The following is a 12,808-nucleotide window of genomic DNA, read 5'->3' on the forward strand; positions in this document are numbered from 1 at the left end:
TTTATTATCTGTTTCTGGCCTTCTGGTCCGTAATTATACAAATTACACATCTTTTTTTTTTTTTTAAGATTTTATTTATTTATTTGACAGAGAGTAGGCAGAGAGGTGGGCAGAGAGAGAGGAGGAAGCAGGCTCCCCAGTGAGCAGAGAGCCCGATGTGGGGCTCCATTCCAGGACCCTGGGATCATGACCTGAGCATTAAGGCAGAGGCTTTAACCCACTGAGCCACCCAGGTGCCCCCAAATGTTAGACATCTTAATATTGGCAATGAGATTGTTGAAACTTTGAACATTTTCTTCCCAGTAGTTTTGCTCTGTTCTTTAATTGTATAATTTCTAATGATCTATTTGCAAGTTCACTAACCCTTTTTTTCTGTAGTTATCAATTTCTTCTTAAGTGCACCCAGTGAGTTTTTCGTTTCAGTTTCTTCTTTTCTTTAAAAATTTCATTTGGTTCTTTTATATATATATATTGTTTCCATTTCACTGCTGATCTTTCCCTATGTTTCCACTCAATGCAAACATTTTCCCTAATTATTTGAATATATTTACAATAGTTGTTTAAAATCCTTGTCAACGGATACTTTTAAAAATTTTTTTAATTAACATATGATGTATTATTTGTTTCAGAGGTACAGGTCTGTGAATCATCAGTTTTACACAATTCACAGCACTCACCATAGCACATACCCTCCTCAGTGTCCATCACTCAACCACCCTATCCCTCCACTCTGCCAACAACCCTCAGTTTGTTTCCTGAGATTGAGAGTCTCTTATGGTTTGTCTCCCTCAATACCTAGGTCATCTCTTGGTTTCTATTTATTGCTCATTCTTTTGGCCAAGACTCACAATTTCCCATTTCTCTGCATATCTAGTAATTTTTTAATTGTGTACTTCAAAGTGTGGGTGATATTTTATAGAGACAGAAGAGTGCTGGTTTGGATATATCAGGAAATTGGATGAATTACTGATCATCTTGTTCTTATGACATCTTCAGTTTACACTTTGTTAAGATGAATCTGTTTTATTTATACATTGGATTCAGGGCAAATAGACCCAGGACAAGACTTTACTTCTGAGGCATAACTCTTAGTTTTCACTGGAAAGCACAAGGTACTTATGAAGTCCCTCTAAATTTGTGAAATTCAAGTTCTAATCTCTGTCCCTCATGTGACAGCAGCTGAAATTGCTGTTCAACTTTTTCAGATTTCCAGCTGTTATTTTCTACCAGGCTTTTTTGAGTCTCCCTTGAATACGCACATTGCAGGGATCAGGCAAGGATTTGAAGGAAGTTTATGAGCATGTTTTGTGTTTTGCCCATAGCTCCTTCTTTCTGAGATTTCTACCTTCTGACTCCTTCTAAGACTTTACAACAATATACAACCATGTATTTTGTTTGAGTTCTAACCACATCATACTGAATAGATTCTTAAGTGAACACAGATCTTACTAGCATCATTCAATTCTTTCAAGGATTGAATAACTTTCTCTAGCTTTTGGCGCCTTTTGGTCATTCTCCTCTGTGTGTATCGGGTGTGTGTGTGTGTGTGTATTATTTTTTTGTTCTAGATTTATCATTGATAACTGATACAAACTAGTGTACTACTTACTCATGTAATTGGAACTTCATCTCACTAACTTTTCTTTTTATTAGTTTTGTTAACATATAATGTATTATTTGCCCCAGGGGTACAGATCTGTGAATCATCAGGCTTACACATTTCACAGCACTCACCATTATCATATACCCTCCCCAATGTCCATAACCCTACCATCCTCTTATACTCCCCTCCCCCAGCAACCCTCAGTTTTTTTGTGAGATTAAGAGTCTCTAATTGTTTGTCTCCCTCCCGATTCCATCTTGTTTCATTTTTTCCTTCCCTACCCACCAAACCTCCCACCCTGCCTCTCAAATTCCTCATATCAGGGAGTTCACATGAAAATTAATTGTCTTTCTCTGATTGACTTTTTCGCTCAGCACAATACCCTCCAGTTCCATCCACATCATTGCAAATGGCAAGATATCATTCCTTTTGATGGCTGCGTAGTATTCCATTGTCTACATCTACACCACATCTTCTTTATCCATTCATCTGTTGATGGACATCTAGGTTCTTTCCATAATTTGGCTATTGTAAACATTGCTGCCATAAAAATTTGGGCACATGTGTCCCTTCGGATCACTACATTTTTATCTTTAGGGTAAATACCCAGCAGTGCGGTTGTTGGGTCATAGGGTAGCTCTATTTTTCAACTTTTTGAAGAACCTCCATGCTGGCTTTTCTGCATGGATTGGGAAGGACCAATCATTAAGTCATGTATCTTGGTCCTCAAAACCCAAGAGCATGAATTTCAAATCAAAATAGTCCAACCATATAGACATCTTTATTTTTTATTTCAGACTCAGAGTTCTTGTTCAAGTTCCAAGTTCAGTACTGCGGTACTGCATTGACTCTTTTGGCTACCTATATATAGATATTTACTGACAAATTCAGTGTTCATTTTTTTTTTTCTGACTTTGACTCTTGATTTCTTTACATTAAGTAGTTCACCTCAGCATTTCTCAGGGTTAGGGAAACATGGTATTTGGCTTTAATTTTCACTAAATCCTCCTGGCCTCCTGGCCAGGATTTCCTGGAATTGTTCCATAACTATTCCAAGTCTTGATTGAAAACTGTGGGTGGAAGGGATAAATGGTAGATTCCAGGTGCTACTGGTTGTCCCCAAATGAGTGCTGGTCCTGGAGCCAAAAAAAACACAATCCCTTGCCTGCTTTAAGGGGTATTTTTATAGTAGTTGTAAACACATGACATTTATCTTGAGAGGTGGCCAATATTTTAAAAATAACTAATAAAATATATTTATAAAAGTCTTATTTACCATTATGAAAAAAGACTGGGCTCACTTCATTCCATTTGTGTTATGGAGAGAGTTTGAATATGGAAGAAAAACTTTTTCTGATCCCTCCTTGTCAGTCACAATAACTGAGCATGTCTTACATTCTTACCCAATAATGTTCATACACTGATCTCCTTATTTCTCCTTACAAACAGTATGAATTCTTCAAGCTTCAGCCTTTATGCTACATTATCCAGACAGTCTTTGATGAAAGACACTGAAGAGGATTTGAATTGCTCTAGTAGAATATAATATTTTTAGCAAAAAATCATTGTCTTATTATTAAAGTAGTAACAGTTAAGAGAATAGCCCTTGGAGTGAGACACACTCAACTATAAGTCCCAAATCTACCACTTTCTGTGCAATGTTTGGAGTTTCTACAACTTCCTTTAAGTTATGCAAGAGATAAAACTAGTTCCAAACTCATTTGGTTGTTGTGAGAATCAGATACAGTAAGGCATAAAAGGTTTGCAACATTTCCTGCAAACAGTTTTCATCATTGTTGTCATTTTCCCCCATAGTAAAGGGTCTGTAAACAATTGTCTAAATAAGTACTTGTTGAACTAAGTGTCATTCTGGTGGAAGAAAAAAAACACACAAATTACAAAGACAAGTTAAGAGAAAAAATAAGTATAAGTTTGGTAAAGTAATTATAAGTTATGTAAGGTAACATGGAAAGAAAAGAGCTAAGAAAGAGAATTAAAGGGGGTCTGTGTTAGATAGGATCATCAGGGAAGCCCTCTCAAAGGAGATAACATGAAAGTTGAGCCTTTAGAGATGAGAGGAACTAGCCACACACAAAATGAGGATAATAGCATTCTAGGCAGAGACAACAGCACTTACAAAGATCCTGAGGCAGACATGCATGTGAACCTTCTAAACAGTGAAAGACCACTAGTGTATTGGGACAGAATGAATAAGGTCAGGGTAGCACTAGAAATAATCATACAGTATCAGAGGCAACACAAAGTACCTTCCTTATAGGCCAGAGTATAGTTTAAGTACAAAGGGAAGGTGCTGGGGGGTTTTCAGAGTGGGAATGACAAGATCTTTAGATCTACTCCTCTATGACTCACAAAACAAACTGAAGGAGGAAGGATAAGAATTCCTGGAAACATTTAAAATGATGCTTATAGAAAATAAGTCTAAATGCATAATAAAATATTTCCATTATGACTGAAGTTATTGATTGCCAACAATCAAAAATCCTTTTAGGATAGTTAATAAAGATTTCATTCACTGCTCTTGCTTCCTTCTCAACTGTTACGAATCCTAGGGGATTCTGTGACCCACTTAAAATGGAAGATGGAGAAGAGAAGTAACTGTGCTGGGAAGGCAGGGTTAGATTTACTAAGTGAGGTGGCCATAGTTGACAGTAACAAGGGCCCAGAATAGAAGCACATGTCTGAACTCTGAAAGCCACATTAGATGAAAGATGACTTAGAAGATGCTATGGGATAGATTTCTTCACTCATATGTGGAACATAAGCCATAGCATGGAGGACCATAATGGAAGGGAGGGAAATCTGAAGGGAGAGAAATCAGAGAGGGAGAAGAACCATGAGAGACTATAGACCACAGGAAACAAACTGAGGGTTTCAGGGGTGGGGAGCAGGTAACAGGGTGATGGGTATCGAGGAGGGCACATATTGTGATGAGCACTGGGTATTATACATAACTAATGAATCATTGAACACTACATCAAAAACTAATGATGTATTATACAATGGGTAACTGAATATAATTTAAAAAAAAAGAAGAAAGGGCAGGTTCTGGTAAAAAATTGGTGAGACATTGTGAGATGCTGACATTCCAACACCAGTATCATAAGGAAACTTAAAGAAAATCAATTTATATGTCAGATAATGATGTTTATAAATCAAGCTACCAGAGGGGAAAAAGCCTTTTCCACTATAAGCTTCTTGGAATACTGAGGTTTGTCTTCTCTTGAGGCTGCTTCGTTGCCTTCATATTCTTTTTTTTTTTTTTAAATTGTTTCATATTAGTTACACTCTTGGCATTAATTAGGACCACTGCCATTGCTATAATAAACTGTTGTTATTTTAACGTGATATATTGAGTAATTAAAACTATTTCCTCTCTTAAGGAAATTTATTCCCAAGGAAAAGCTTATGGGTAAATAATGGCATGCTCACATTCCCATTACCTGTTCACCAATGACAGATTATTGGAAGTATATATAATAGCTGAGCTTTCATTGTTTTTGTGTTTTGAGGCTTTTTTTGTTTTTGTTTTTGGGTTTTTTTAAACAACAAAACAAAATCATATTACTATGAGATAGTATGCTATCTCATACTGTGAGATAGTATGCATCACAATAACAGTTTTGGAATTAGTTTTGACTTTTTCTCTTGGAGGATAAAGGGTAGCTTATTAGATGTCAGCTATATAGTTCATAACAGCTAATTATCTTTCATTTCACCAAAGCTATAATAAGTAAGAGCAAAAAATGGTGAATACCTACTGTTGCCAGGTAACTGCATCCACCGTGCTTCCTGCCACCTTCATGAATCTGTACAGAACAGAAAGAACAAATAAAATAAGCTGAGGCATAGATTAGGCCAATCCTTGGGCTAAGAGTCCACAGCCATGATTAAGGTCTATCCAGAGCTAGTGGAAGTTAAACTATACAGAAGGTTAAAGTAAGGATACTTTCAGCTCTTCACACATCCTTTACCATCTGGAAATCAAGGCTCCAATAAGCATGCCGTCTCTCTGTCTTCCCAATCCCATGCCTGATGGTTCCCACATCACTTTCCCCATGCTCAAAACTTCTCTCTCTCTCATTTCTTATTCTCTAAGGACTCTGAAATCTGCTAGGAAACAAATAAAACTATAACATTTCCCAAGGATGGCAACTCAATAGAGCCTTTGAAAATGTCAGGCCTTTCCTTCTGAAAAAGAGACCAGGAAAACCCAATTTTGTTATATAAGCATAAAGCACTTTCAAATATACTCCAGTGATGGGCTGCCATACCTGAGTGTAGAAACCTGAACACCACACAGAGAAATCTTTTTTTTTTTAAGTTTTGAGTCTTATTTAAATTCTAGTTAGTTAACATATAGTGTAATATTAGTTTCAGGAATAGAATTTAGTGATTCATCACTTACATATAACATAGAGAAATATATTTCTGAAGCAGCTATGGAGTGTTAACCTAACGTTTGTTCAGCTCAAAAGAGAAACCAGACCTATTTCCTTTCAAAACACACAGCAAAGCCTTGCTACTCATTTCCCAGCCTCCTGTGCTCCTGGAGGTTCTACCAGAACCAAAAAGCTGGGAGGAAGGATCTAAAGGCCCAGAGATGCTGCCAAGTATCATAAATTTCAAGTCTGTGAATAACTCAATTATCTACTAACCTCCATTTTCCCCATCCACAAGTTCTGAGGCCACGTGCTGTCATGGCTATTGTAACTATTTGAAAGAGTTACCATCCAGACACAGGAAATCAAAAGGAGTATTTCTGTTCATTAAGATTTTCCTTCCAACCCTGAGACCCTGGAAGAGAACTTTTCTACAGACAGAAAGAATCTTCCATCAGTATTTCATAACCAAAGAACTCTTCCATTAGGAAGGGAGACAGTGTTTTGTCAAGAAGGTCCTATCCTACCCCATCCCAGCATAATCTTGCAGGCAGACACATGGCAAAGGGGTTGCTATGTGTTGCTCAAACAGAGGCTTTGTTTTGCCTTGATGTGGAAGAATACCTAGTTTTTGCAGGACTGGAAGTGAGAGAGGGTGCCAGGACTGCTGCTTAACATTGGAGTGAATTTTATAAAAGAAGATGAAGAGGAACAAGAGGAGGGAAATGGGGGTGGGACAGAAGAAAGAACAGGAGAAGAGAACAAGGAAGAAAAGAAGGATATGGAAGATAGGAGAAGAAGGAGATGAGGAGGAAGAGGCAGGTTGGTTCTTGTCTATATGGTCTTGCCCTCTTTTCTCCAGTACCATTCAGCAGTCCAGGAGCAAGAATATGGGAAATGGAACATAAGGGTGATCAAGAACAGAACTGGTTTGATGGCAAGACTAAAACGTAAATGGAGATTGGAAGGAATATAACACATGTTGAGTACCTACTGAGTACCAGTCATTCATGTGTTATTTCTTATAATTCTCAAAGCTATTTTGCTTAGTAAGATGGATATTATTGATTCCATTATGCAGATTACTAACTTCCCTACTGGCTAGAGAAGTAGTGGCTCTAGACATCCCAAACAGCCATTTTTATAGAGTCAGGTCACCCCTCCTAGTAGCACTCCTGGAGAAGCAGGGCAAGACCAGGCAAAGCAATAAATACCAGCTGGAGTATTTCCAAAACGGAAATATTTTATGTAACACTGTCTTCATTTACATATAAAACAACCATAATAAAAATAACACTGACATTTATAGTGCTTTATCATTATAAAATGCTTTTCAGCTTCTTATATGTATAATTTCACATAGTCCTCAAAACAACCTGGTAGGTAGTAAATATTCCGAATTTATACTGGAGGAAGCTATGCTTTCTGGATGTTCTATGACTTTGTCAAATTCATAGAGCTTGTTTGGACTAAGCCCAGGTTCTCTGACTCCAAACCCAACCCTCCTTCCAGGATTCTATGCTGCCTCCAAGCTGCTTTCACTGAGACTCAGAAGTAGACTCAAAAGAGACTCAGAAGTGCAAAAAATAAGTTGAACTTTTGCCTTGAGAAAATATTACCAATTTATCCAAAAAAAGAAAAAACAAAACAAATAACAAAAAACTGAGCACCTTCTTTGCTTATTGGCTTCCTTGCAGACTTGAGCATTATAGTGCCTACTTGTAAGAGAATAGGAAGGGTATCAAAGGAGACTGACCCAGGGCTTCTGCTACAAGACAAAAACCATAAAGCCAAAAGACAGAACTGAAGACAATCAGCTATCAGTTTCTATCAGAGTACAAACTGCTGAGGGACAGCTGTCAAGGAAGCAGTTAGCTCTACCCTGTATGGTGTTAGAAGTGAGAGAAACATTGAGAAAAGCTTCACATCGCAGATGACACTGAATTTGGCATGGAAAGAAGGGTACGATTTTTGCCATGAAGAACAGGCAAAACAAGGTAGAGTCAAGGTGAATGTATTCTCAGGAGTTCCTCTTGGCTGATGTCAAGAGACAGGTAAGGGAATGGCAGGAACTCAGTCTGTTCCGGTCACTAGCTGCTAGGCTGTGATGCTACCAAATCTGCCCTTTATCCCTTAATAACTAGGTATAAGTCCAGCTCCTGTTTATCTTTGTATAACTAGTACCCAACATAACATTGCAAAATACAGCTGGCTCTTTTCATGTATATTTTTTGGGGTTTATCCTGTGTTTAAACAAATGAGGGGAATTAGATTTGAGTGTCAGGAAGATGACTCTGGTAAATGTGAAACGTACTTGTGTGGACAAACTGATAGGAGATGACTTCAGAAAGAGGGGATGCTTGAAAATGTGAGAATGAAAAGAGAGCCATTGAGTAACACTGGTGAAGTACTCAAGAGGACTGGATGGGTGAGCCTAGTTGGGCAGGAAACAAAAGAGAGGAGCCCAAAGTTTTAATTGTAGTAATGCCATTGCCCAAGATGGGCAACCCAGGAACAGATTTTTGATGCTGATATCACTGAATGTATTCCAATCCTCTTGAATATGCCTTAAAGAACTTGAAGTAAATAGTCACTGATGATAACAGCTATGCATTTACAAGAAAATAAGGAGGAAAAAATATCATCAACGCCCTGCTTGGCCAAAAGGCTCTGGATAGGCAATTAAGAACACATCTAATTTGGTGTCTTAAAAGTTGGAAATTGGTTCTTTGTGGTATTATAATATGGAGATCCTCATATGTATTGGATAGTTTGTTCTGCTGTAAGTTGATGATTAACTTTGTAACTAACTTTCCATTATTAAAAGTAGCATTATAAAAAGAATGGGAAAACTGAGTTAGGAAAATTTAGAGTAAGTCTAATGTTTTCTCCGCCTTATCCTATCCCACATCCCTCAAAAAAAATACATAAAATCTGTAATTAAATATAAAATAGACTTGACCTTTATATAGAATATTATAGTTTACAGAGAAATACTTTACAATTGAATAAAGGAAAAGACTTACTGTGATCCTGGATAGGAAAATCAATTATTCTCCCTAAACTAATTTATGGGTTTAATGAAATTCTAATTTTAAAAATCCCAGTAGATATTTTAGAAACTTCACAAAATCATTCTAACATTCACATAGAAGAAGCCAAGAATATTCTTTAAAATTGGAATAATGAAGGGACTTTTGTTTGATCTACTGTATATTAAAATATACCATAAAACCCACAATTATTAAAACATTCCTAGGAATTAGAAAGGAGATCTTAGGAACTAGTAAAGAGATTAGGAATTGGTAAGGAGATCTATGGAATAGACTTTTTAAAAAGTTATATAGAAGAATTTATTACATGGAAAAGAATTTAGTATTTGAAAAACTGAAGCATTTCTTTAATGATGCTTTGGGATTTGTGGCTATTTGGGGAAAAAAATTAAAGTCAGATCCTCACCTAAAATTCTATTTCATTTAAGAAATCAAATACTAAAATATAGTTTAGTTTCATTATATTAAAAATATCTCAATTACAATTTAATACTTTGAAACAAATGATGTTATGTTCTTAACTTTGGTAGCATATTGAAGCAGGAGAAAAGCTGCTTTAGCTTTGAGGAAACAGCATTATTAAGGATGTATTCACATGAAAATCACTATAAACTACATTCTTCTTTTTTCCTTCTTAGTAAAATGAGGAAACCAACTTCAAACATATGGAAGCATTTCTACACTTATTCTGAGGAGGAAAAATCTAATTCACAAATAACGTCAAACAAAATATGCATTTCTAAATTCTACCAAGTTGACCAAAGATACCCTTGTTTTTTGAGAAGGGTAAAGAACTCATCTCAAATGAGCAAATGTTCTGTTTTCAGAAGTCTTTGACATGATTTTTTCTAATACAGAGAAAGAGAAAACAACCACAGAAATAACACATAAAGGAAAACAATTAGACAACACCCCAAGGAAGAGACATTTTAAGTCAATGAGTTTGGGGAATTCTCCCCATTCCCATGCCCCTTCCCTGAAAATTAGGACTCTTTATAACTACCCTGTAATCTGTACCATTTCTATCCTTTATTTTTATATCTATATTGGCAACGTGGAAGACAACAAGTCCAAAAATATCATAATTTTCTTTGTTCAAATCTAACATTGATGGATTCTTCTGCTCTCTCATTCTGTCTGTTTCTCAGAAACTGGCCCAAACCACATAAATGAGTAACTTCAACACAGCTGCAGAATGCTCCACAACAGTAATTTTAAAGGTGGAATAACACGCACACAGACTAGCGCTGTCAGGAGTGAAATACCTCTGGGAAAGTGAAATTCCGTTTAGTGTCTTGTATTATCCAAGGATTTTCAGCCATCCACTTCCATTCTAATCCTTAGATTTAGGTCTATGAATGTACAAGTAAAAGATGACCCAGGATGTGAATAACAAAAAGGGCAAGATCTTGGTTTTCCAAGGCTGGATGTCTCCATACCTGAATTATGAAGACAGAAATCCCAGATGATTATCCCAGAGAACAGAAGATGTCTGCCCTGATGCTGATATCCAGTCATGCAAAGAACGGTAAGAGAGTGAAAGGGCAGAGACTTGTATCAAAGGAAATTAGCCAATGCCAGGCAGACCTCTCAGTACTGGGGAATCTTTCCCATTGGAGACAATCTGCTGCTATGGAAAAGAACAAAATATCCCCTTTCATTGTAAGTTCCTTTTCCTCCCCCAAGAGATCCCAAATCTGGGAGAATTTCTTTCCTTTGTTATCCACCTGCACATATGACGTATCTGAAATATTGTTGAACCTTCTCTCCCAGGGCATATCACAGCTCTCTCTTATAAATAAGGCACATCTTTATTCATGGTCTTTGGAGTTTGATTTCTACTTCTGGACCACAGAATGCAACCCTAAAATCTGGAGTCTGAATTTTGCTCCCAGGAAGGAGGATAAATCCTTCACAAGGAGCCAGATTTCTAAATGAGTAAAACCTTCAATAAGAGAGTGGTAGTTGATCTTTTTTCCCTTGTCCACAAAGAGAACTTTGGTTATGTAACTAGCATGAATAAGATGTGACAGCCATTCTACACAAAGCCTAGGAAAAACCTGTGAGGAAATTACTCATTTTGAGTTATGGCAAGCCAGGCATCATCCATTTGGTCCAAAGCCACTTGCTCTTCCATGGCTAGTTCTATATTGAGCTATACATACTAGGCACTGCATAGAACAAATGATATATTAATCTCTCTCTTTCTTTCTCTCTTTCTTTTTCCCTCATTCCCTTCCTCTCCCTTTCACTCCCTTCCTTCCCTTTTTCCTCCCTACCCCTATTTATATATAATATTACATTGGCAGTAAGCTGATAAATAGCATGGCTATATGTTCACTGACTTTATTGCTAGTGCAGCTCTCTATTTAGGCTTTCCTTCTACCTTATTATTCCTCCAATTTGATAGATTTATAGAGTTTTTAATATAATGGAATTTGAGATGGATGAGATTCTTCAACCAATCTTTCTTGCCAATAAAATTTATATCCATGAGATTTAATTTAAGGGCAATCTTGAATGAAGAAAGAAAAAAATAAGTTAGCTACCGTATACTAATTGACAGGCATTTGGTAAGTGGTTTATATAATGTAGAACACTGTAAGGTTGTATTATCACTTTCATTTTATAGATAAAGAAACTGTGCTCAAGATCACCCAGGTTATAAGTTGCAGAGCTGAAATTCTAACCCACTTCTGAGTCTAAAGCCCTTGTTTTAACGATGCAGAGATAGCAAATTAGTGATGTGTGTAGTGCTGTCCCCCTTTTTGAAGCCAATGGTAGATATTGGTAATAGATCTCAATATTGTCTCATTAACCTTAGAATTGACCTACAAATCAGGGTACCAGACACTATTACCTGGAACTGGCCCCCAGGATGAAGCCTATTTACTGCTAATGGGGAATTAAAAGGAGGGAGACTATAACAAAATGTTGGAACAAAATGGAGGCAGATGGGAGGTAATAATACATAAAGAACAAAACAAGTTTGTTTGATTAAAATGAAGGCAAATGGCAGGGGTTGGTGGATGATGAGAGACGATGTTGAAACAGATCTGGAAGGTTATGGCTGGAGCTGGAAGGTGCTGGTTAGGGGAGTATTATCATAGACATGTCTTGACAGTCTAAAATGCTGCTAAGGAAGTCCTAAAGAGTTGGATTCAAGCAAAGAACGGTATTACTGGCCTGATATGATTTGCCCTGGCTGTGGAGCCTGATGGGAAGGAGGAAAAATGCATCAAGATGTCATGATAAATTTCACATGTAAAACTAAACTTTCCAAAAGCTCAAGCCTTGGCATGAATCTGAGTCTAGGAGCGTGAACACAGTGGAACTAAGGCAGGAAAGGATTATATATATTTTTTCTAGTATGCCAGACCATGTGGCTTTGTTAAAAAACAAAGATTCAAGAAAATAGCACCACACAGTAGAAAGACCACAGGCCTAGGAGTCAGAAAGATACCTGATTTAGGACTTGGCTCCACAGCTTACTAACTATGTGGTCTTGGGTACCTTGTTTAATCTCTCTAAACCATTTCAAATGGAGGGAACAGCACCTACTTCTCAAGGCCTTGTGAAGATTAACAAGATAACATGCATGAAGAAGTAAGGCTACTGCCTGGCATACTGTTGGCACTGAAAAAAATGTGAGTTTGGTAAAACCTTAATGTCTGTGCATCTCCATTCCTTGATCTATAAAACAAAAATAAAACCCGCTCTGCCTATATTACAGGGCAGTGGTTCTTATGCTT

At 37.1% G+C, this 12,808-nt stretch overlaps 1 protein-coding gene across 1 annotated transcript in view; it reads right to left on the reverse strand.

Annotated features, from left to right (window-relative positions):
• The window catches only part of HPSE2 (heparanase 2 (inactive)), a 700,195-nt gene that overhangs the window by 217,688 nt on the left and 469,699 nt on the right, over nucleotides 1–12,808 (reverse strand). The window contains exon 6 of the mRNA XM_044240286.1: nucleotides 5,383–5,430. Within this exon, the coding sequence (XP_044096221.1) occupies nucleotides 5,383–5,430 (48 nt within the window). The remainder of the gene's footprint in view (nucleotides 1–5,382; nucleotides 5,431–12,808) is intronic.

This window comes from Neovison vison, chromosome 2, assembly GCF_020171115.1.
Source record: "Neovison vison isolate M4711 chromosome 2, ASM_NN_V1, whole genome shotgun sequence".
Classification (NCBI taxonomy): Eukaryota; Metazoa; Chordata; class Mammalia; order Carnivora; family Mustelidae; genus Neogale; species Neogale vison.